We start from the raw sequence: 25424 nt of genomic DNA on the forward strand, positions 1-25424 counted from the left end.
GGATTGGAGGGTAGCTAATGATATCCCACTTTTCAAGAAAGGAGGGAGAGAGAAAACGGGAAATTATAGACCAGTTAGTCTGACATCAGTGGTGGGCAAGATGCTGGAGTCAATTATAAAAGACAAAATTGCGGAGCATTTGGATAGCAGTAACAGGATCATTCCGAGTCAGCATGGATTTACGAAGGGAAAATCGTGCTTGACTAATCTACTGGAATTATTTGAGAATGTAACTAGGAAAATTGACAGGGGAGAGCCGGTGGATGTGGTGTACCTCGACTTTCAGAAAGCCTTCGACAAGGTCCCACATAGGAGATTGGTGGGCAAAATTAGAGCACATGGTATTGGAGGTAGGGTACTGACATGGATAGAAAGTTGGTTGACAGACAGAAAGCAAAGAGTGGGGATAAATGGGTCCCTTTCAGAATGGCAGGCAGTGACTAGTGGGGTACCGCAAGGCTCGGTGTTGGGACCGCAGCTATTTACAATATACATCAATGACTTGGATGAAGGGATTAGAAGTACCATTAGCAAATTTGCAGATGATACAAAGCTGGGTGGCAATGTGAACTGTGAGGGAGATGCCTTGAGGTTGCAGGGTGCCTTGGACAGGTTGTGTGAGTGGGCGGATGCTTGGCAGATGCAGTTTAATGTGGATAAGTGTGAGGTTATCCACTTTGGTAGTAAGAATAGGAAGGCAGATTATTATCTGAATGGTGTCAAGTTAGGAAAAGGGGACGTACAACGTGATCTGGGTGTCCTAGTGCATCAGTCACTGAAAGGAAGCATGCAGGTACAGCAGGCAGTGAAGAAAGCCAATGGAATGTTGGCCTTCATAACAAGAGGAGTTGAGTATAGGAGCAAAAAGGACCTTCTGAAGTTGTACAGGGCCCTAGTGAGACCGCACCTGGAGTACTGTGTGCAGTTTTGGTCTCCAAATTTGAGGAAGGATATTCTTGCTATTGAGGGCGTGCAGCGTAGGTTTAATAGGTTAGTTCCCGGAATGGCGAGATGTTGAAAGACTGGAGCGACTAGGCTTGTATACACTGGAATTTAGAAGGATGAGAGGGGATCTTATCGAAACGTATAAGATTATTAAGGGGTTGGACACGTTAGAGGCAGGAAACATGTTCCCAATGTTGGGGGAGTTCAGAACCAGGGGCCACAGTTTAAGAATAAGGGGTAAGCCATTTAGAACAGAGATGAGGAAAAACCTTTTCAGTCAGAGGGCTGTGAATCTGTGGAATTCTCTGCCTCAGAGGGCAGTGGAGGCCAATTCTCTGAATACATTCAAGAGAGAGCTAGATAGAGCTCTTAAGGATAGCGGAGTCAGGGGGTATGGGGAGAAAGCAGGAACGGGGTACTGATTGAGAATGATCAGCCATGATCACATTGAATGGTTGTGCTGGCTCAAAGGGCCGAATGGCCTACCCCTGCACCTATTGCCTATTGTCTATTGACCACAGGAAATAACGGTTGACAGGGAGAAGGTGCAAAATTCACATTGTCATTGCCTGAGGTCAGGATTGAAATATAGGACACTGGGGTTGTTCAACCTGCCCTCGTAAATCAATACATTCATTGCAGGAATCAACCTAACGCAGTCTCTGTCATCCCTCAATCTCTTAAATACATGGAACAGAATTATATGCAATACTTCAGGAGTGATCTGACAAATGACTATATATTTGTAGCAAGATTTCCATATGTTTGCACTCCATCCCCACTGTAATAAAGAAGGTTCCATTTGCCTGCCTCAATGTTTGCTGTACCTAGATCACTCTGCCTGCTAACATTCTCTAGTCACTCTCCCCTTAAACAATAATCTGTTTTTCTATTTTTCTTAATAAAGTAGATAACCTCAGAAGGGCTAGTTTCAGATTTGCGTTCTTCTTAATGGTTTGCTTCCTCATTTTACCGTTTTGCGCTGAAGACTCAATATGATTGAGCTTGATTCAACCAAAGCTTGAGGGGAGAGTGGAAGACAAACAGTTGAAACAGCAACAAAATTATTACTCTTGTGGTGGAGGGAGATAAATCAAACAAAAAGACTGAATTTGTTGACACCTTGAGGAAAACTGACACCCAGAAATGGTATGCTAGAGTGTTAGTTAAAATGGGTGATATAAAAAGATACCTTGAAAAAATAGGAGATACAATAGGTGGTGGATTCATAAATGACAATTGCAGAAAAAAAAGATATGAAAGAGAATTTAAAATTGTTGCAAGTTATTCAGTAGTTGATCCAGTGGAAACGGGAGAAGAAATTACCTGTTTCTATTGAATTGAGATAAGTAGTGATTGTCAGTCAAGAAATGGATATAACATCAATAATACAAAATCCTTTATGATCAAAGGGGTTAAGATATCTGTGACTAATGAGAATAAATAAATCACTAATTTCCAAAGTGGAAAGCAGTGGAGTGTGCAGAAATGTATTACAATACACTAGAGCAGGGTAATCAGTTCTCTGTGATTCTCAATATTCCCTGTACTATTCATGGTCAGAGCTAGAAACATTTGTATATGTACATATGTGATAAATACTGAGGGATTTTAAACAATTTTTTTAGTCTTATCCATGAACTGACCTGAATCAGTAATAGATCTACTAATTGACCACAAGAGGTGTTATAAGATGCCTGGAGTTCTTTTCAGGCCTTTTAGTCTTGCTAATTAAAACAGGATTAATTGGAAGTAAATTATGAGATTAACAAATTTCTCTGTTCAAGTGCATTATATGATTTTTAATCCCTAATCAAAGAAACAAATGCTAGAAATATTCAGCATGTGTGAAATACAAAGTTAACAGTTCATCTAATGAAAGGCAATTAGCCAACAGTTACAAAGTCATAGATAGGGTCATAGAAACTTGCCCTTCTGCCCAATATGTCCATGCCTACCAGCTTTCTTTCATTCGTTCTTAAACAAATATGTTACATGGCTATCCTACAATACAACTCAAATGTTTAAGATTGAGATTAACTTTGACCAGAATCTCCCTGAATTCTTTCAACAGTATTGGAATCTTATCATCTGAGTACAATAAATTATCCACCTGCAAATATGTCTACCAAAGTTTCAATATCTTCTCTTGGTTTATCTTCATTCTCACTTTCACTCTTTCTTAAAAATTTGCAAAGTTCCCAAAACACTAAATGAACATTTGTTTCACATCTTTGTTCTCCACAAGGTCCTTCATTCCTAAGCAGTTGCACACTTCTTAACTATTCTTTTACTGATTACATCCCTAAATCGGTACTTGGTATTCCAAGGCAACCACCTACACTGTTACAAGTGAGGCATAAAACAAACTTGGGGAACAACACTTCTTCTTTCTGGGTTCACTGCAGCTTTATGGATTCAATATTGAATTCTCCAAGTTTAGGCAATTCACTCTTTCTGTTGAAACAGAACCATATACAGTGCCCTCCATAATGTTTGGGACAAAGACCCATCATTTATTTATTTGCCTCTGTACTCCACAATTTGAGATTTGTAAGAGAAAAAAAATCACATGTGGTTAAAGTGCACATTGTCAGTTTTTATTAAAGGGTATTTTTATACATTTTGATTTCACAATGTAGAAATTACAGCAGTGTTTATACATAGTCCCCCATTTCAGGGCACCATAATGTTTAGGACACAGCAATGTCATGTAAATGAAAGTAATCATGTTTAGTATTTTGTTGCATATCCTTTGCATGCAATGACTGCTTGAAGTCTGCGATTCATGGACATCACCAGTTCTCTTCTCTGGTGATGCTCTGCCAGGCCATCTTTAGCTTATGCTTGTTTTGGGGGCTAGTCCCCTTCAATTTTCTCTTCAATATATAAAAGGCATGATCAATTGGGTTCAGATTGGGTGATTGACTTGGCCACTCAAGAATTGACCATTTTTTAGCAAACTCATTTGTTGCTTTAGAAGGATATTTGGGATCATTGTCTTGCTGTAGAATGAACCACCGGCCAATGAGTTTTGAGGCATTTGTTTGAACTTGAGCAGATGGGATGTGTCTGTACATTTCAGAATTCATTATGCTACTACCATCAGCAGTTGTATCATTATTGAAGATAAGTGAGCCAGTACCTTCAGCAGCCATCCATGCCCAGGCAATAACACCCCCACCACCGTGTTTCAGAGATGAGGTGGTATGCTTTGGATCTTGGGCAGTTCTTTCTCTCCTCCATACTGTGCTCTTGCCATCACTCTGATATAAGTAATCTTTGTTTCTTCTGTTCTCAAAACCTTTTTCCAGAACTGTGGTTGCTCTTGTAAGTACTTCTTGGCAAACTGTAACCTGGCCATCCTATTTTTGCAGCTAACCAGTGGTTTGCATCTTGTAGTGCAACCTCTGTATTTCTGTTCATGAAGTCTTCTGCGGACAGTGGTCATTGACAAATCCACACCTGATTCCTGAAGACTGTTTCTGATCTCAGGTGTTTGGGGATTTTTCATTATTATAGAGAGAATTCTTCTGTCATCAGCTGTGGAGGTCTTCCTTGGCCTGCCAGTCCCTTTGCGATTAGTAAGCTCACCAATGCTCTCTTTCTTCTTAATGATGTTTCAAACAGTTGATTTTGGTAAGCCGTAGGTTTGGCTGATGTCTCTAACAGTTTTATTCTTGTTTCTCAGTCTAATAATGGCTTCTTTGACTTTCATTGGCGCAACTTTCGTCCTCATGTTGATAAACAGCAATAAGAATTTCCAAAGGTGATGGAAAGACTGGAGGAAGTACTACATGCTGAGACCTCTCTTATACTTGCATTAAGGAGGCAATTAAACACATCTGAGCAATTACAAACACCTGTGAAGCTATGTGTCCCAAAAATTATGGTGCCCTGAAATGGGGGGACTATGTATAAACACAGCTGTAATTTCTACATGGTGAAATCAAAATATATAAAAATATGTGCACTTTAACCACATGTGATTTTTTCTATTACAAATCTTAAATTGTGGAGCACAGAGGCAAATAAATAAATGATGGGTGTTTGTCCTAAACATTATGGAGGACACTGTAATTTTTGCCTGTCATTTTGACCCAGTTTGTTTATTTTTTTATTAGTGTGGCCTTGACTGCTGGGCATGCCCCATACGTTTTGCAATTGGCATCACATGGCACAAACAAGGAAGCACAATCTGATTCTAACAGCTAGTGCCATCGCTACAATAACTCAATTGGTCTTGTCCTATCAGAGATATTCCCCTTCTAGCACCTATCCCAACACCATATCCCACACTAGCCATGGACTCTGCCACTGAAAACTAGCTTTCTCCTTCCCAGTTTTGAAGAAGGGTGTCCTAACTGTTAACTATTTCTCTTTCCAAAGATGCTGTCTGACATGCTGAGTGGTTCCAGCAATTTTTATTTTTATTGCATATTTAGTGTTTGACATACTTAGATCTCATTATGTTATTTCCCATTTTATCATTTAGATTCCAGTAAATTTCAACTTCCATCTGATCTACTTGACTTATTCACAAAATGCTGGAGTAACTCAGCAGGTCAGGCAGCATCTCGGGAGAGAAGGAATGGGTGACGTTTCGGGTCGAGACCCTTCTTCAGACTGATGTCAGGGGGGCGGGACAAAGGAAGGATATAGGTGGAGACAGGAAGATAGAGGGAGATCTGGGAAGGAGGAGGGGAAGGGAGGGACAGAAGAGCTATCTGAAGTTGGAGAAGTCGACGTTCATACCACCGGGCTGCAAACTGCCCAGGCGAAATATGAGGTGCTGCTCCTCCAATTTCCGGCGGGCCTCACTATGGCACTGGAGGAGGCCCATGACAGAGAGGTCAGACTGGGAATGGGAGGGGGAGTTAAAGTGCTTGGCCACCGGGAGATCAGTTTTGTTAATGCGGACCGAGCGCAGGTGTTCAGCGAAGCGATCGCCGAGCCTGCGCTTGGTTTCGCCGATATAAATAAGTTGACATCTAGAGCAGCGGATGCAATAGATGAGGTTGGAGGAGGTGCAGGTGAACATCTGTCTCACCTGGAAAGACTGTTTGGGTCCTTGGATGGAGTTGAGGGGGGAGGTAAAGGGACAGGTGTTGCATCTCGTGCGGTTGCAGGGGAAAGTGCCCGGGGTTGGGGTGGTTTGGGTAGGAAGGGACGAGTGGACCAGGGAGTTACGGAGGGAACGGTCTCTGCGGAACGCAGAGAGGGGAGGGGATGGGAAGATATGGCCAGTGGTGGGGTCCCGTTGTAGATGACGGAAATGTTGGTGGATGATATGTTGGATCCGCTGGCTGGTGGGGTGGAAGGTGAGAACGAGGGGGATCCTGTCCTTGTTGCGAGTGGGGGGAGGGGGAGCAAGAGCGGAGCTGCGGGATGTAGAAGAGACCCTAGTGAGAGCCTCGTCTATAATGGAGCTTGATCCTTTCATCAAATTCAATAGGGATATTTCTGCTATAACACAATATTTGTGTCCCTAATAATCCACGTGATAGAGAATCACATTATAAATTCTGTTATAATACAAATTGTGTCAATGGGAAAAGAGGTTAGGGACTAGAGAATTTCAGACTCACAATAACAAAGTTAATTTTTCTGCAGGACTTTTAAAACTAAATGTGTTATTAAATGGCTATAGGTTGACCTTGTTTATGCAAGCTAAAAATACCAAAGGCTAAGGCTAAGGTTACATTATTTAAGAGTTACACAACTATCAATGGAAGCAATTGCTTGTCAATTTCCAAAGTGACTCTCTTAAATAGCCTCCTGATATGAAATAGGCAACCAGTGTGCTTAAGAGACAATGGTGTCTGATTACTGACTAAATCATAATAAAAAAACGCATTATAACCATTTCAGCCCACGTAATGCAAATAGTGTTCCCCAAGTCATCAATTGCGTTATCCAATTCACATTATGGAAACACATTGTAACAGAACTACCTGTAAAGTACCTGCATTTGCTCTTATTTTTGTACTGTTGATATATTGATCAATTTGCTACCTTTTTTGATGAATTAATTTGGGTCATATTCATTCTCGATCAGTTGAGCCACCTTTTACTGATTCCCTTCCCCTTGACTCTTTATTGGTCTTACATTTTTGCATACAATATTTCCAAATAGTTCTTTTGCAGCATTTTTTGTTCCAGACCTGAATCAGTGCTTTACTTGCTGCTCTAGAAATGTATAGATTAAGCCGTGTCTTGCATTCTACAGTATGACATGCATACAGCTTCCCTAACACTAAAATCTTACCATGATGGTCCACTGCAACATTTCCAGTGTATGCAGGATCTGGTTACTAAAGCATAAATTTCTCACCTTTAACATAGTCAGTATGATTGCTGTTCACAAGTTAAATGCTTGCTAACTGCATGAGAACGTTGGATATGCAGTTAACATGCTTTACAGATGTATTCCAAATTCTTGTCACCATTGAGTTCCAAAGCCACAAGTTTCTCTGAAGTGCTATAAGCTACAGTGAAAGGATTTAGTTCATTAATGCTGCAATAATGACTAACCCCACATCCACAGTGGTGTAATTTAGTTTCTACTATAAATGTTAATATGGTTTGTTGAATTAGATTTTTCTTAACTTAGAAATCATTGTATTTTGACTTTCCCTCTCATAGTTTATTAGACACATCATCTGTGATCAAATGCTCAGAACTCCATGTAGATTCCTCAATAAAATCCCATCAGCATAGACAATAGACAATAGGTGCAGGAGGAGGCCATTCGGCCCTTCGAGCCAGCACCGCCATTCAATGTGATCATTCATGGCTGATCATTCTCAATCAGTAACCCGTTCCTGCCTTCTCCCCAAACCCCCTGACTCCGCTATCCTTAAGAGCTCTATCCAGCTCTCTTGAATGCAATCAGAGAATTGGCCTCCACTGCCTTCTGAGGCAGAGAACTCCACAGATTCACAACTCTCTGACTGAAAAAGTTTTTCCTCATCTCAGTTCTAAATGGCCTACCCCTTATTCTTAAACTGTGGCCCCTTGTTCTGGACTCCCCAACATTGGGAACATGTTTCCTGCCTCTAACGTGTCCAACTCCTTAATAATCTTATACGTTTCGATAAGATCTCCTCTCATCCTTCTAAATTCCAGTGTATACAAGCCTAGTCGCTCTAGTCTTTCAACATATGATAGTGCCGCCATTCTGGGAATTTACCTAGTAAACCTACGCTGTTACGATGTACAATTTGGTTCCATTATTTTAAAGATTTTGTAGAAATTTGCAACTGTGCACGCAGATATTTCTTTTGTCATGCTTACATTATTTAGGAAGAATGAAAGATCAAGAGAGACCATCCACAAAGCCGATAATCTAATTTCCAGTGTTTTAGGAATGGCTTATAGAGACTAATTTAAAGGTAGGTCATTTCTATACTAACGTGACAATGTACTTTGAATGAAATTATTATGTTTCTTGCTAAACTTTCTTAAAATTAGGATATTTATATGAAACAAGAAGTGGGCACAAATTTACAGGATTAAAGTGAGCTATTTGTTCTTGTAGCACTGACTGCTGTGTGTGGGTCAAAGTATCCCTGACTGTGCACTGCAAGGTGGAAATTGAGACCTAGCTGAGGGTCAAATGGCAGAACTTCTGACATCTCACTCCACCTTGGACTCAGCAATGAGTCTTGGGCCTGTCCAGATCACCTTGAGCTCAGATATACTACATATTTGGGTCTGCAATTTTACATCAGCCATAACTCATATATCTACTGCGGCCCCATTCTGAGATGGAAAAGATAAGTTAAAATGTATTTCTTTATTTTAATATGCATTAATATTTAAGATAGTGTTTTAAATAAATGTATTATTTCTTTAAATGTATTTTAAATTATTAAATACCACTTCATTGTTCTTAAAAGAGCTACTTGTTGATTTTAACTGTTGTGAACTATTCTCAATCGACCTGCAGTTTTCGACTCAGTTATCCATCTATTCTGATCCAAAATCTCTCCCCTGTTGTGGAGCTGGGTGGAACTTCTCTTTCTCGGTTGTATTATTTATTGAATAAGAGTCAGTGAGTTATCTATGTCTTTCAACTCCTGCATCAATATCTTGAGTACCCCAAGGACCTATCCTGGGTCCACTACTAACCATATTTCTCATCTGAATATCATTCAAAGTCACAACATAAGGGTTCACATGTGAGCACATGACATCCCGCCCTGCTTCACCACCATCTTTCTTAAACACTCTACTCTGACTACTACTCAGATTTATCACCTAATTTCTCTCATACCCAGTATTGAATAAGAAGTTGCAGGAAAGGCTGATGTCATTGTCTTCTGTCCATGCTCCCTGGTTATCATTCCCATTCCCAGAAAATGTCTGATTCAGTCCATTTGCGACTCTGCAATTAAAACTATTACTGTAATTATGCTTTTATACGACCTATATAGATAAAAGATACTGTTAGAAGACAGGCAATAATGCTAAATTTCATCACATTGTTCGACTTACCTACTTCATCCCTGATATGAGCAAGCTCAATGGAGAGTTCTTTCTCTTTGATAAGGGCGCTTTCATTCTGCAAATAAGGATAAGAAAATTAAAAAAGGAACTGCTGTAAGAAAGCAATTTTAATCCAGCAAGCTCACGAAAAACAATCGTACATTCTATAACATACATGCAATCCACAGGCCAGCATAGATGAAAACTTATCCCTCCACAATCAACTAAGTTAAGCCTAGAACTAATTACAAACACAGTTTCTTCAAGATTTTACTTTCATGTATTATGGTGATTATGGTGACCTAATTTTTTTTAAATGAGAAGAAGGCATAATTACTGTTTACTGAATCTGAAGTTACTTGGGACAGCAAGTGGTTAATAAATCATAAATTTAAGGACTATTTTCAAGTCTTAAATTAACCAAAAGGACCTTGTGTTACTACAGAAAACCAAGATGCGTTTGAGAAAGTAACTTCAAGAGGGAATGATAAGCCACCTCACTTGTATCTCTCTCATATTTAAATTAAAATCAGCTGTGGTCGTGCAACATTACTCAGAGCCTAAAACTAAATAAACAAAAGTATTGTGGTTGCTCCCAATTAAAACATCTCTTTTAGACAGAAAATTACCAATTTAAGTTATTACCATGAACAAAATTGTGAACTGAATTGGCCCTTGTATACATCCTCCAATAATTACAGTATCGTTAAATTATATATCAATTACAAATAGATACATTTTGTGCCATAAAACACTTTGAAAATCATAACGCCAGTTCCTAAATTATTTTAATTTAGGAGACAGTGCGACTTGAAACGCCACCCTGTTTCAGTCGCACAAAAAGAAAGAATGGAAGTTAAATTACCCTCTTGTCCAGACAACCAAAGCAGTAGTGCAGCTTGCAACAGCACTGGCCCATTCTAGCAGGCCTGGTGATATACAAGCCTGCTTCATTCAATCGGCCTGCTCGCAGGTCCTTTGCTGCAATGATTTTTAGTAAATGCTGCACACTGGCAACAGCTACCCCTACCTGTATGTGGCACCAAGAACTACCTTAGCCTTCTTAATATTTCCAAAGGCACAGAAAGAGAGAGGAGGGTACTGGAAGATTATCAACATCCTGCTGAAGGGGAAGTCACTGTTCCAGTGTAACCTACGTCAGAATGAGGCTGATCAATACTCACATTAAGGGTATGGTACTGATTCCATCACTCTTAAAGCTGACAACATTATGGCACTGTGGTGATTTATTAACATAGCACACACAAAAAAAGAAAAAATCCTATTGCAGTATAAAAATGATTAATTATATTAAGGAACTAATTAATTCCCATCCTTCCCAGTAGCTGCCTTAGCTATCAAGCTATTTAAAATAGATCGTATATCTTAAGTAGCGTTTAGTTGTGCAGCCACTAGCTTCATTGTTGTAATGGGTTGGGGATACAATAATTCAAACCCAGATATGTTCAAGATATCTCTAGTTCGACAGTAAATAAGAAATAAAGCAGTATTGCGGAGCAAGTTAAACAATTCAGTTTGTTTCCTCACTACGCTTCTTATTTAGGTTGTAAAAGAGAAAATATTGAAAATATAAAGCAGGATACATCAGAATCGGAGAAGTGAAAAAAGAGATTATATATCACAGAATCCTTTTATTAAAATTAACCTCTGCCTAAAATATTAGGCCATATTTTTATTTTACAGATGATCATGTATTACTTCAGATCTACAATATTTGTACCTTAAACCAAATGCAGCAATATTAAAAGAAAGGTTCATCACGATGAAGAAAGTTGAAGGTAAGCATAGTAGAAAAGAAAATCAGGATGAGGAGAAAATAATGGGAAAAATTGAGGTGTATTCATGCCACCAGTTGTCACTAGGGCCACATGTGGAGAGCTGAACAGTGACTCTCAACTCTGAGGGGCCGGGCAGTGTGGCATGGTGAGGCCTTAGAGGGTATACTCCCAAAACACTCAATCTCCAAATGCCTAACAACATTTGACAGGAGGCACGGCCATAGGCAGGCCTTGAGAGATGTATTTAATAGTTTTTTAAATCCTTTGATCTTAAGAAACTTTTTTTTAAAATCAGGTCTGGGACCATCTCTAAGCGCTCTGTACAATTAAAATACGAACTGGAACACCACAATGTAGGAGCAGGGCAGGTCACCTACTCTATCCAGTCTTACAAAACTGCCCTGTCTGTCAGTCAGCAGGATCATGGTTGATCTGCCTCAGGACTTAACTTCTATTCCAACTCCCCATCGCCCTCAATTCCAAATCTTTCAAAACTGTACCTATTTTCATTTTAAAGATTCATAGTGATCTGGTTTCCTCAACTCTCCAGTGTGAGAATTGCAGAGATGTACTGCCCTCTGTAAGAAGAATTCCTGTACCCTTATCCTGTAACCATGTCCCCTTCATTCAAGACTCTCCCAGTCTTGGAAAAGTCTTAACATCTACCCTGTAATCAGAAGAAGGGTCCCACCCCAAAATGTTGCCTATCCATGCCCTCCAAAGATGCTGCCTGATCTGCTGAGTTACTCTAACTCAGTTTTTTGTAAACCAGCATCTGTAGTTCCTTGTGTCGCCGTAGACACATAGAAACTATCTATGAAGCGGTGTGCAGCTACTTTCCATGCATTAATTGTTCAGAATACAATGTTAAGGGTCTGGAGTCTTCAGATGCAGTGGAGAGGAAAGAGCGTAAAAGAGAGAGAGAGAGAGAGAGAGGTAAATTGGAATGGAAAATGAAGGAAGAAAGAAATAGGGAGAGGAATGAGAATGCTAACCAGCAATATTGTATTATAGTAAATTATTTGCTTATAGCACAATCTTACTAACTCTGCTTTCTCTGAAACCGTGCTATTAAAAGCCAACATTGAAACAACAGCGTTTGTCCTCACAGACCTGCAATCTCCTGCAACTTCAAATACAATCTCAGACATGTGCGTGGACCGGTGTCACTACTGGGGTCAAGGTCACAGCTGCTCTCTGCTTCCTTGTCTCAGATCATTCTAGGTTGTTGCGGTTCAACTCTGCAACCTTTCTGTTCCTTAGGGAACTCTAAACTCAGAGAGAAGCCTTCGCCTGCTTTACCTTCAGCCTGCAGGAGAGGGCAGAGCAGTCATAGAAATACAAGGGGACTGTGTGCAGCTCTGTTATCTTGTACATCAAAAATAGACTTTATTCATAATTACAAATATATACAAAAGAAAATAAACAGTGCATGGCTTTTTACATTTGTCATTCAGTTATGCATTTGCTGTTGCGCACATTTTATTTACACTGTTTGGACACATTTCGTGCACACTCCACCAATGCCATGTGGCCCTCTTGGGTGACAGACCTCTATTGTTTGAGAGGCTTCTACACTGACCCCAGGCCCTCAATTCCCAGTGGTAGAATGACTCTAGAATGCAGTCCTTCCCCACAGAGCCTTTGCATTGGTTGCACCAAAGCGTTTCCCTGAGCCAAACGCAGGCAAGCGGGACGAGTGTAGATGGGACGTTTGTTGATGTGGGCACATTGGGTCGAAGGGCACGTTTCCACACTGTATGACTATGTTCTCCTGCAGTCTGGAATATTACGGGAATCTCATTGTACTTGAAGACAAACAGGTTTTGGGCAAACAAAAGAATGTCTTTCACCCATGAGAGCACCTCGCAGCTGATGATCAGGTTCTGATCAGTCATTGAGAGAGAGTGCCCTCTCTTGTAGTCCCAATTTTTGTTTAATCTTTTCTGTCAATTTTTGTTACATGCCTCAGCCCTTTCGAACCAGATATCCAGCACGGTCAGATAATCAGACCTGACGGTGGCGGGAATGGAAGACAGGTGAGGCCAGGTCTCGCTCTTCCTGCGATTGACTCTGGCCCTGATGCCAACTGGTCACAGATGCTGATCAATCTGCAGACCGACCATGGACTTGACCAGAAGACAGTGATGTTGTTCATGTGCAGGGAGGCTTTGGTCTGGATGCCCTCAATGCCTGTGTCCTTCCAGAAGGATTTGGAAAAGGGTCAATGCAATACATAAACAAGACAGGGAAAAGTGGGCATCCATATCTTATTCCAGGGAAGCTCACAAAGTGCTGGAATTTCTCGGCAAGTCAGACAGCATTCCTGGAGAAAATGGATAGGCAACGTTTCGGATTGGGATCCTTCGTCAGACTACCTTGATGGGGAGGCTCAGAGTATGGAAACTGTAACATACCGTGGAAATTCCCAACAGCAATTCACTTCGAAGATTTCAAGCCCAGCTCAAATCTGACGCAAATGTGTCAAGGGATTTGAAATTCAAGATTTATAAAAGCATTGTCCTAATATTTTCCATAAATGATGCATTACTCATTTTCCTTTCCAAGTGCAATATGGTGTCAAACTGTCTCAGTGGTTGTTTCAAGTCACTTGTCTGGATTCAAGCTCCTCACCAGAGATATCTCAGCTGATTCTCCAGTGTAATACTAAAGTTAGAGATGTAAAGAAAATACAGCAAAGGTATACCTCTGGTAAGAACAGTAAAAGGAATGAAATGAAAGATTTGTGAGATTTATCAAGGCAATGCTTAAAAAAAAGTGTGGCGGGCCAAGGGAAAAGTTACAGAAAGGCAGAAGATTGAATTGGAAATCGCTTCTAAGGTTGTTTTTTTTACACTGTAGCTGATGAGGATAATGTAATAGGTTAGCAAGAAAAAACACAATTATATCAAGACAAACTTAATTCAGTAAATATAATTAAAATGTAAATTTCATAAAAATGTTGGTATAGCGGTAGAGCCTTACAGCTACTGCCTTACAGCGCCAGAGACCCGGGTTGGATCCTGACTACGGGTGCTGTCTGTACGGAGTTTGTACGTACACCCCGTGACCGGCAAGGGTTTTGTCCGATATCTTCAGTTTCCTCCCACATTCCAAAGACGTACAATTTTGTAGGTTAATTGGCTTGGTATAAATGTATACATGTAAAGTTGTCCCTAGCGTCTGTAAGGTAGTGTTAATGTGTGGGGATCGCTCCGGTGTGGACTCGGTGGGCCAAAGGGCTTGTTTCCATGCTGTATCTCTATACTACACTAAAAGCTGGAAGAGAGGTGGGGACAGTCCATAACCTGGCAAGTGATAGGTGGAAGGTAGAAGTGCTGAAGTAATTCAGTGGGACAGGCAGCATCTCTGGAGAGAAGGAATGGGTGACGTTTCGGGTCGAGACCCTTCTTCATATGAGGTGGATACAACTCAAGGGGGGGGGGGGTGATTGGCAGATGGATGAACAAAGACAAGTGATGAAAAGACAAAAAAGTTGTAGATAAGGAGATGAGGATTGAATAGGTATGAATTGTGAAGCCAGAGAAAGGAATATAGATGGAAAGGATTGGGGCAGGGGAAAGTGGAGAAATGAGTATGAATCTAGGTTAGGGAAATGGAAAGAGGGACACCACCTCATATTCTGCTTGGATAGCTAACACCCTCTGCCACACCTGAATTGAGTATCTCATACTTACATTTTTTTTCATCTCTGGCCTTTGTTCATCCATCTACCAATCAAGAACCCCCGACACCTGAATGCACCTATCACTTGATAAGCATCAATAATGGATTTACAAATGATGTAAAGAAGATTTTTTTTACCGGATATCAATTTCTGTAATGATCCTTGAGTATAGGAGGCACCAGATAAAGCCTGATTTACATAAAGCCTGATTACCTTTGTTAAATTATCTTCAATACCATTAATTAAAAAGCAGCGAGCAGCATATTCCAGAATATGAATATAGAGTTGCTCAAAGCGGGGTACCTCAATTGAGTTTATAAACATTTGTTGGCTATACCTGCCTCACTTATCATTTTTCCCAATTTCTGTTTTACTTTGAGCAAATGTTCATAAATATTGTGCTTGAAAATCAAAAAAAAAATCTGTCCATTCGTAAATCAACAAATGTTCGGTTAATGCAATAATCAATGCCATAAAATCAGCAACAAGGTTAATTGAACTTTACTTGCAACCTGAATGTTGACATCACATTAATATTTTTGGAATAACTGTGCTTGCACTTGCCAAATAATTCCAGTAGGTGTCAGCAATGCAAAACTTATGTTTAACCAAAATCTACTTGAAATAATGAGATCTGAATTACAAATGGAAATTGAAGATGATACTTTCATATATTGCAAAGCCCTCAAAAACATTATGAAAAATTATTTAATATTTACAGAATCATTTAAGTTGCTGTGGTCACAATTGAACATTATTTTTGCCTACGGTATATTTAGTATTTCAACTCTGTGGCTGAATATTCATTCATAAGTAATATGCTTATGGTGTGAACACAGACTGCGCTTCGGAGGGAAGCCAGTCTTAGAAACATATTAGTTGGTGAATAATTACATTTTACAATTATACTTTCATAAGAACAGATCTAAACTAATAAATGCTAGTTTCATATAGGATGAAGGTTTTTTCAACATAATAAATCATCATCCCAACTAATAGAATGTCACTTGCACCCCCTGAATGTTGACTGAACCACATTAATATTTTAGGAAGAAATGTGCTAGAAGTACTCAGTTATGAAAATCATTCTTTATTCAATATTTCTAACTACAATGGAAGCAGGGCAGACAGAAAACAAAAACTAATGTCTGAGATGGGATGCAACAAGAAAAAATAGGGAACCACTGAAAGATAGGATATATCTATTTGATCATGTTGTTGGGAGATCACTAATAATTCCTCATTTTGTTGGTAGGGTGAGAAACTATTTTTATACTCATTTTTATACTTATTTTGATGCTGATCATGCTTCAGGACCTGCATTAAACTATTAATGGGAAGTGGTGAAATAAATCACTTATTAGATGGAACACCAAATTCTACCAACAAGGAAATTTCCGCAGCAATTGAACGTCCAGCATTAGTTAGAAAACATTAGACATTATTAGACATTAGAGATACAGTGGGGAAACAGTCCATTCGGCCCAGAGGGGCCAACGATTACCCTGGACACCAGCACTATCCGACACACTAGGAACAAAATACAATGTTTACTGAAGCTAATTAACCTACAGACCTGTACATCTTTGGGATGTGGGAGGAAACTGGAGCACCCAAAGGAAACCCACGCGGTCACATGAAGAACATACAAACTCCATACATCCTGTAGTCAGGATCAAACCCTGGTCTCTGGCTCTGTAAAGTAGCAACTCTACCGCTGCGCCACCCTGCCGCCCACTAAAAGAATAGAAAAGCAGAATACATTTCATACGATGAGAGATTGAAAAGTGTTGGTGTTCAGAGAGGCCTGGGTGTACTTACAGACACTGATTGAATGTTAGAAAGCAGGTGCAGTAGGCAATTAGGGAAAAATGAGAGAAAAATGATAATGACCCTTATTTCAAGACGATTTGGATACAGGAGTAAAGCCATCTTACTGAAATTATAAAGGGGAGACTACAGCTGATCTCAATGCCAAAGGAACAACATACTTGTGATTCAGTGCAAAGAAGCTTCATCAGATTGGTTCCTGGAATAGGAGGATTGTTGTCATAAGGACATAAGGACATCTGAAATCATCATCATTGGTCCAAAAACGCTCACCAAATCCACCCAAAACTTCATCCTCAACATTGATGGTCTCCCAGTATCCACCTTACCTCACATCCGGAATCTTGGAATCACCCTTGATCAAACCCTCTCCTTCGACAAACACATCACAAAGACAGCCTTCTTCCACCTCAAAAACATTGCCCGTCTCCGTCCATCCCTCTCCTCCACAGCTGCAGAAACCCTCATCCACGCCTTCATCACCTCCCGTCTGGACTACTGCAACAGCCTCCTCTATGGCGCACCCTCAAAAATCATCAATAAACTTCAATACATTCAAAACTCCGCTGCCCGTCTACTCACACACACCTCGATCCGTGACCATATCACCCCCGTCCTTTATAAACTGCACTGGCTCCCCATCCCTCAGAGAATCAAGTACAAAATCCTCCTCATAACCTACAAAGCCCTCCATAACCTGGCCCCATCCTACCTGACCGACCTCCTCCACAGGCACACTCCCACCTGCACCCTCCGCTCTGCCGCTGCCAATCTCCTATCCCCCCACATCCGGACCAAACTCAGATCCTGGGTGGACAGGGCTTTCTCCATCGCTGCTCCCACCCTATGGAACTCACTACCCCAAACCGTTAGAGACTCCTCCACACTCACCACATTCAAAACATCGCTGAAGTCTCACCTGTTCAGTACTGCCTTCAACCACTGAAAGTCACCTCACCTTCTGTCTCCTTTCTCTGTTCATTTATTTATTTACTTATTTATCTATTTATTCATTTCCCTATGTTCTCAAAATCTCTGTAAAGCGTCTTTGAGTATATGAAAAGCGCTATATAAATAAAATGCATTATTATTATTATTATTATAAGTAATAGGAGCAGAATTAGGCCATTCGGCACATCACGTCTACTCCGCCATGGCTGATCTATCTCCCCCTCCTAACCCAATCCTGCCCTCTCCCCATAACTCCTGACACCCGTACTAATCAAGAATTGATCTCTGCCTTAAAAATATCCATTGACTTGGCCTCCACAGCCTTCTGTGGCAAAGAATTCCACAGATTCACCACACTCTGGCTAAAGAAATTCCTCCTCATCTCTTTCTTAAAGGAACGTCCTTTAATTCTGAGGCTATGACCTTCAGTCCTAGACTCTCCCACTTGTGGAAACATCCTCTCCACATCTACTCTATCCAAGCCTTTCACTATACTTTAAGTTTCAATGAGGTCCCCCCTCATCTTTCTAAACCCCAGCGAGTACATGCCCAGTGCCGTCAAAAGCTCATCAGATGTTAACCCACATATTACAAGAGAATGAAAAGGCCTATTCCTGCACCTATTGTCTATTTTCCTAAAATTCCTATGAAGCTTACAGAATAAGTATAAAAATTATGATTTCCTTAGCCAAAGCACCTAGGACCAGGGACCACTACTTCTTCCAATTTGCCCATTCAGCAAACTAGTGAATGGTAAGGGTTTGGTTTCAATGTCACTTTGGTTTATGGATATGCTTGGAATAAGGCAATGATGGAACAAACACTACCAAGACTGTTGATTATTCCAGCTCTTCTATCTCTTCCATATTAAATATGTGATACATGGATAGTAGACACAAAATGCTGGAGTAACTCTGCCTGTCCCGTTGAGTTACTCCAGCATTTTGTGTCTACCTTCGATTTAAACCAGCATCTGCAGTAGATTTTGATGTTATTGTCATGGGAATAGCAAAGAGTTTTACTTCCTATGATTTTATTTGGAAGTTCTTTATTTAAATGTTGTATCATAAAAATTCAAGTATCAGTTTTCCATGTATTTAATTTTATAAAGGCATACTGTCATGGGTCTCACACATGATATCCAAATGTAAACAATGCTGACATTAATGAAATAAGTGTGAATTTTCACTGGAAAATTGTGAATATGTTTTACTTGATGAAAATGATCATATGATGTAATAGTTTAATTAGGTGCCTGCTGATTCCACAACATTTTAGTCACAAGATCAGCTGTCATTAATTACTGGCATATGTACCATTCACACTCCGTAGTATGTTTTGTCATTTTATTAGACCAAGCTGACTAGGTACCTCACTTCCCCCTTGCACTGTGGGGGGACCTAACGCAAAACTATTGTTCATGTCGAGGACATTATGTTTGCCTTGGAATCTATTCCTAAGGATAGGAATTTACAGATTTCCAGCTTCATCCAAAGGATAATTTCAAGAGTTTTATTGTCATATGTCCCAGACAGAACAATGAACAGAATATGTAAACAGTATTCTGTAAACAATATAATTAACAAGAAAGCAGACACACACACATGCACCTCCACCCTGATGGCTGTACGGAAGAAGGTGTTTATGAACCTGAGTGTTACAATTTTCAGACTGTGTCTTCTTCCTGATGGCAGGAAGGAAATTAGTGTGGGTCTCTGATGATGCCGGCTACCTTTTTGAGGCAGCGACTCCTGTAAATCCCTTAGATGGTGGGGAGGTCAGAACCCGTGATGTACTGGTACGTGTTCATTTTTTTTTGCAGTCTTCTTCGCTTCTGAGCATTCAAGTCACCAAACCAGGCCATGATGCAACCAGTCAATATGCTCTGTACTGCAGACCTGTAGAAGTTCAAGAAAGTCCTCTCTGACATACCAAATTTCTGCAAACTTCTCAGGAAGTAGAGGCGTTGATGGTCTTTCTTTACAATTGCATTACTGTGCTGGGTCCAGGAAAGATCTTTAGAATATGCAAGCCCGAGAATTTGGAGAAGGGAGGAGAATAGAGTTGCGAGGAAAAGATAAATCAGCCATGATTGAATGGCAGAGTAAACTTGATGTAACCTACAGTTACAGAGAAAGTGCAATAGCTGCAATGAGGTAATACACAACATGATGCCAGACTGACAGGGAATAACTGCTGAGAATTGAAGAAGCTCAGCCTCAGACATTTTCAGAACAAAAGTGGCCATCATCTCTCATGATATGGCCTGTTGCTTTCAGGGGAGGTATCAGAACAGGTGAAAGACATGTTATTATCCAGCAGATAGTGCATTTGTAAAAAGAGATTTCAATTTCATAATAACGTGCATGAATAATATTTGCATTTTGTTAGCTGGTCACCAATAATCACCACCACCCAGGCTCACCTTTATATGCAAAACATATCCAGTTGGCCTACAGCAAACCAATTTTGCCAGCTTTCCAAGTTGTCAGGGCTTTTAAATGTTCTGAAATGCCTCTGACATTCAGAAAAAAATCAAAATATTAAAATGAACTACAGAATTTAGTCAGATGATTAAAAAATTGTCAATAAATTCTTTTCCCGTAGCACTGCCTCTTCAGCAATGCAGTTTTAATCACAGAAGTGACGAGCACAACAGGCGACAGCACTACTACATGACATGCAATTCAGGCTCCCTTTGACACTGCTTGCAACCTGACTAGGAAATGGAAGCACACCTTTAAGAAATGAAGGAATCTTTGGTGACCAATCTTGTAAGGACTTTATCTTATTGTAATATTGCAACACTATCTCACTGCTGTTCAAGAGATTACTGTCAAGATCATCCTCAATTGGTTGATTTTATCATCCATCTGTTAATACAATTTTTAGTGAGGGATGAACTTCAATGTGAACATGCACTGGAATAAAATTTCACATGGAGGATTTCACAGAGAGATCAGGCAAAGAGCATTTTGTCTAAATCATAATCTGCCACTTAAAGAAGGAAATATAACAGGGAATAAAAGATTTGTGGAAATCTGATAGCAATAAAAAGCGATGAATAGAGCATTACTTACCTTAGATTAAATAAATTAATGAAAATCTCAACAATTAACATTAGCTTTTTCCAAATAGCACATCAGCAAAATTAATCTGTTCTCATTAACTCACATGTTCTCATTAATTAATCAATGTATAAATAGATTGTTATTCAGTCAAATGAAACAAATTGTCTGTAATTACATTGACAAACAGCAGATGGCATATATTAGATATTTGAAAACTGATAAAGTTGATAATTTTATGTCACTGTTAAAATTTTAAAAAGATGAATCCCAACTTAAAAGGACAATGAAAGATTGTGTTACGCTTGCATGATGTGCCAGCCCTGGGTCAGGTAGTGGCATTCCTGCCTCCAATTCTGAAGGCTATGGTGATGGCTATGGCATTCAAGTGCAAAATTCAGGCTAACTTCTCAGTGCAGTACTGGGAGCCAGTTGTATTGTTCCACTCACAATGTTCCCACCATCAAGATTCATTAAACAAAGGACCTATCTCTTCTCTCAGATGGACCTTAAAATTATTACAATGTTATTGTAAAATGAACAGGGTGCCTGACCGATGTCTATCTTTTATACAACAATATAACAAAAATACTTTCTTACCACTAGCACTGATATCAGGAGGAGCTTCCTGTATTAAATTAAATGCCTTACCTCCTACACTAATCCAACACTTCAAAGATATTTCTGGGACGGTAAAACATTTTCAGGTGGCCCTATGTTGGAGTGATGTTAGTCTGTCAATGAAAACCAAGCCTCTTGATTATTTAAATTTGCATACCATAAATTAGGAGCAGGTGTAGCCATTGACCATTTAATAAGATCATAGTTGATCAGATTGTAACCTCAATTTTGCAGTAAACTTTCACCCTGTTGAATATCAAAATATCTATTTATCTTTGCCTTAAAAACATTCAAACAAACTGCCTCTACTGCCTTTTAAGAAAGTTGCAAAGACTCGCAATCCTCTGAAATGACCAAAAATTTACTGTTTTTTTAGTTTGTACTCTTAAGTTCAATAGTCATAGGAGCAAAATTAGGCCTTTCAACCCATCGAGCCTACTCCGCCATTTAATCCTGGCTGATCTATCTTTCCCTTTCAACCCTATTCTCCTGCCTTCTGAGGGAGGGAGGGGTGGATGGATGAATGGACGGTATCAGGGGAGAGGGGAAAGAGGGGGATAAAAGGGTAATGGGGGACTTGAGGATGGGGGAATTAGAGGAGGGGAAAGGAACAGGGTGATGGGGTGGGGGGGTTTGGAGATGGTGGGAAAATGGGAGTGTACTGGGATGGGGATGCAGGATACAGAAAAGAAAGAGGAGTATTACTTGTAAAATGGGAAATTCTGCCATTTAAACTATTGAGGAGTAGACATGAAAGCAGTATTAGATGCTTCACATCTCTTTTTACAAAATTCATGTAATTTTATGAATGTGATGAGGTCTTTACTCTCACATTCAGCTGCAGGGCAAGTCATTTTTAAAGACCCAATAGGGCCAGCTACCTGAATGGTAAGTTTTTATTTGTTTGGTTCCTTATTGTACATGTGGGAAAACCAGGAATGCAAGCCATTCTGCAAACTCGGCCCACCGCAACACGGCTGATCTCCGTGACGGGAAACAAAAGCCAAGCGAAGCGATAAACAAAATCGCGAAATCAAGGGGGCCTCACAGTGGTCAGCCCAAGCGGGGAACCATAAGAGGATCTTCGTGTTATCGCTGTGACCCGATGCTGACCCGAACGAATGTCCAGCGAAACAGGTGGATTGTTTCAACTGCGGGAAAAAAGGGCAGTTCTCACGGGTGTGCAAGACGAGTGGGAAAAATGCTCAGAGTGGAAGGAAAAAAACAGCAAAAAAAGCAGTCAGCCGGAAAAACGGCAATAAAGGTGAAAGGTTACGCCTTCGTGATAGCACCGTGGTTCTCCGTACTTACACTGGAGAGAAAGTGGAATTGTTGGGAGAATGTCCGGTGCCCGTCTCCCACAACCAGCAACGCTCAAGCTGCTGGTAGCGAAGGGGGCGGGGCCAAGCCTACTCGGCCGTGATTGGGTGAAAGTTCTGCGACTCAACTGGCAGGAGGTGAACCAGGTCAACGTGAACGACCGCCTGCAGAGCCTCCTCTCCAAATACGGTGACCTCTTCAAAGCGGAACTCGGGACGCTCAAGGGCGTCGAAATTGACATCTACATCGACCCGGCCGTTCCACCGAATTTCATCAAGGCTCGACCAGTACCGCTGGCTCATCGTGATCGTGTTGATCGCGAATTAGATCGCCTACAGGAAGAGAAAATTATAGAACCCGTTCAACACTCGAAATGGGCGGCACCGATTGTCTCCATTGACAAGGCAGATGGTAGCGTGAGAATCTGCGGAGACTACAGGTTAACGGTGAATACAGCAGCTCGATCTGATATGTATCCAATACCTCGGATTGATGAGTGTTTTACGAAGCTGGTGAAGGGGAAGCAGTTCATCAAACTTGACTTGTTGCACACTTACCAGCAGTTGGTTTTGTCGTCCGGATCCTGTGAACTGGTGACGATAAATACCCATCGTGGTTTGTTCCAATACACCAGAATGCCGTTTGGCATTTCAACAGCACCGGCTGTATTTCAGCGTACGATGGACAATCTTCTGGCGGGGATTCTGGAGTTGCTGTGTATCTAGACGACCTGCTCGTCACGGGTAGTTCCGAGGAATAACACCTCGACAACCTCGAACAAGTCCTCCGCAGGCTCCAAGATGCAGGTCTACGACTGAAATGGGAAAAATGCGCCTTTCTCATCAATGAAGTCCAATACCTGGGCCATAAGGTGAGCGCTGAAGGGCTGCAGCCAGTGGATGAACGAGTCAAAGCCATCGATGAGCTGGCTGAACCGAAGAACGTCAGAGAACTGAAGGCGTTCCTTGGGATGCTGAACTATTACGGCAAATTTCTGCCTAATCTCTCAACCATGCTCGAACCGCTTCATCAACTGCTGCGCAGAACAGTTCGATGGCACTGGGGACCAGCTCAGCGGAATGCGTTCGCACAAGCTAAGCAAAGCCTGAAATCGTCCAAAGTTCTGACGCACTATGACAGCAACAAGCCGCTCGTTCGCTCCTGCGACGCCAGCCCTTACGGAGTAGGGGCAGTGCTGTCACACGTCATGGAAGATGGCACGGAAATGCCAACAGGCTATGCTTCACGCAGTATGAATAACGCCTAACGCAACTACTCGCAGCTGGATAAGGAGGGTCTAGCCATAGTCTTCGGCGTCAGGAAGTTCCACACATACTTGTACGGACGACGATCCGTAATCAACACCGACCACAGGCCGCTTCTTGGGTTGTTCAGTAACGACAAGGTAATTCCGCTAATGGCTTCGCCGTGAGTGATTCGCTGGTCGCTAACACTGGCAGCGTACGATTACGACATCGCGTACAAACCGGGCTCAGCCAAAGCCAACGCAGACGCGCTTAGCCGACTCCCACGACGAGCGACGGTAACGCAAGCGCCAATACCAGGAGAAATCGTCCTTCTGATGAGCGAGGTGGAGAAATTGCCCATCACTCCGTCGCGTGTTCGCACCATGACGCGGAGGGATCTGATTCCGTCTTGTGTTCGCGAATACATCATGAGCAGGTGGCCAGACAAACCATCAAATGATGATTTCAAGCCCTACTTCAGTCGCAAAGTGGAGCTGAGCGTTCACGAGGGTTGTCTTCTCTGGGGTAGTCGCGTTGTACTACCACCCCAATGTCGATCGCAAATGATTGAGGAAGTGCATGATGCCCATCTGGGTATTGTGAAGATGAAAGCGATCGCTAGAAGTTGTGTGTGGTGGCCTGGAATCGATAAGAACTTAGAGCACAAAGTCCGAGCGTGTTCGGAATGCCAAATGCATCAGCGGGATATGCCCAAAGCACCATTGCATTCATGGGAGCATCCTAGTCAACCGTGGTCATGAGTTCATGTCGATTATGCCGGCCTGGTACAGGGAAAGATGTTGCTTGTTCTCATCGACGCATTTTCAAAGTGGATTGAAGTGCATATCACAAGTGAATCAACCAGTGATGTCACTATCGACAAGCTTCGCTTCGTGTTCTCAACACATGGCCTTCCGCATACACTGGTTTCTGACAACGGCCCATGTTTCGCTAGGGAAAAGTTTGCAAAGTTCATGAAAGCGAATGGCATTCGTCATGTCAAAAGTGCGCCATACCTCAGAGCAAAAACGAAGAAAGCAATTCAGGGCGTAAGCAGTACCCAAAGCAAAATAGAAAGTGACCGGATTACTACAGATTCTGAAAACGGACGATTTTGACAACGGCCTTGATTATATGGACTCGGTTATATGGACAATGTAAACGCAACGAAAATTTGGTTATCATTAATGGAAAGGATTGTAGCATGAATATCTTATTCAACATTTTGGGGTGATTAGGTTATTTGGTTGATAGAATTACATTGAAGATGATACATTCAAAATAAGAATTGGATATGTAAACTTTGATTTGGATTTAATTGGATACAAAATGATGCATATTTTTAGACTTACTTAAATTAGGTTTTGTTATAGAAAAATACTTTGGAAACATAATGGATATAAAGATCATTATGATATTGGATTGTTTTATACGTATTAGTATGCTTTAGATGGAAGAAAAGTAT

At 41.0% G+C, this 25424-nt stretch overlaps 1 protein-coding gene across 1 annotated transcript in view; it reads right to left on the reverse strand.

The window, feature by feature from the left end:
• Nucleotides 1-25424, reverse strand: part of LOC144595200 (microtubule-associated tumor suppressor candidate 2-like) — a 128833-nt gene that overhangs the window by 30932 nt on the left and 72477 nt on the right. The window contains exon 5 of the mRNA XM_078402386.1: nt 9445-9511. Coding sequence (XP_078258512.1) covers nt 9445-9511 — 67 coding nt within the window. The remainder of the gene's footprint in view (nt 1-9444; nt 9512-25424) is intronic.

The sequence above is a fragment of the Rhinoraja longicauda genome, chromosome 7 (assembly GCF_053455715.1).
Source record: "Rhinoraja longicauda isolate Sanriku21f chromosome 7, sRhiLon1.1, whole genome shotgun sequence".
Taxonomy (NCBI): Eukaryota; Metazoa; Chordata; class Chondrichthyes; order Rajiformes; family Arhynchobatidae; genus Rhinoraja; species Rhinoraja longicauda.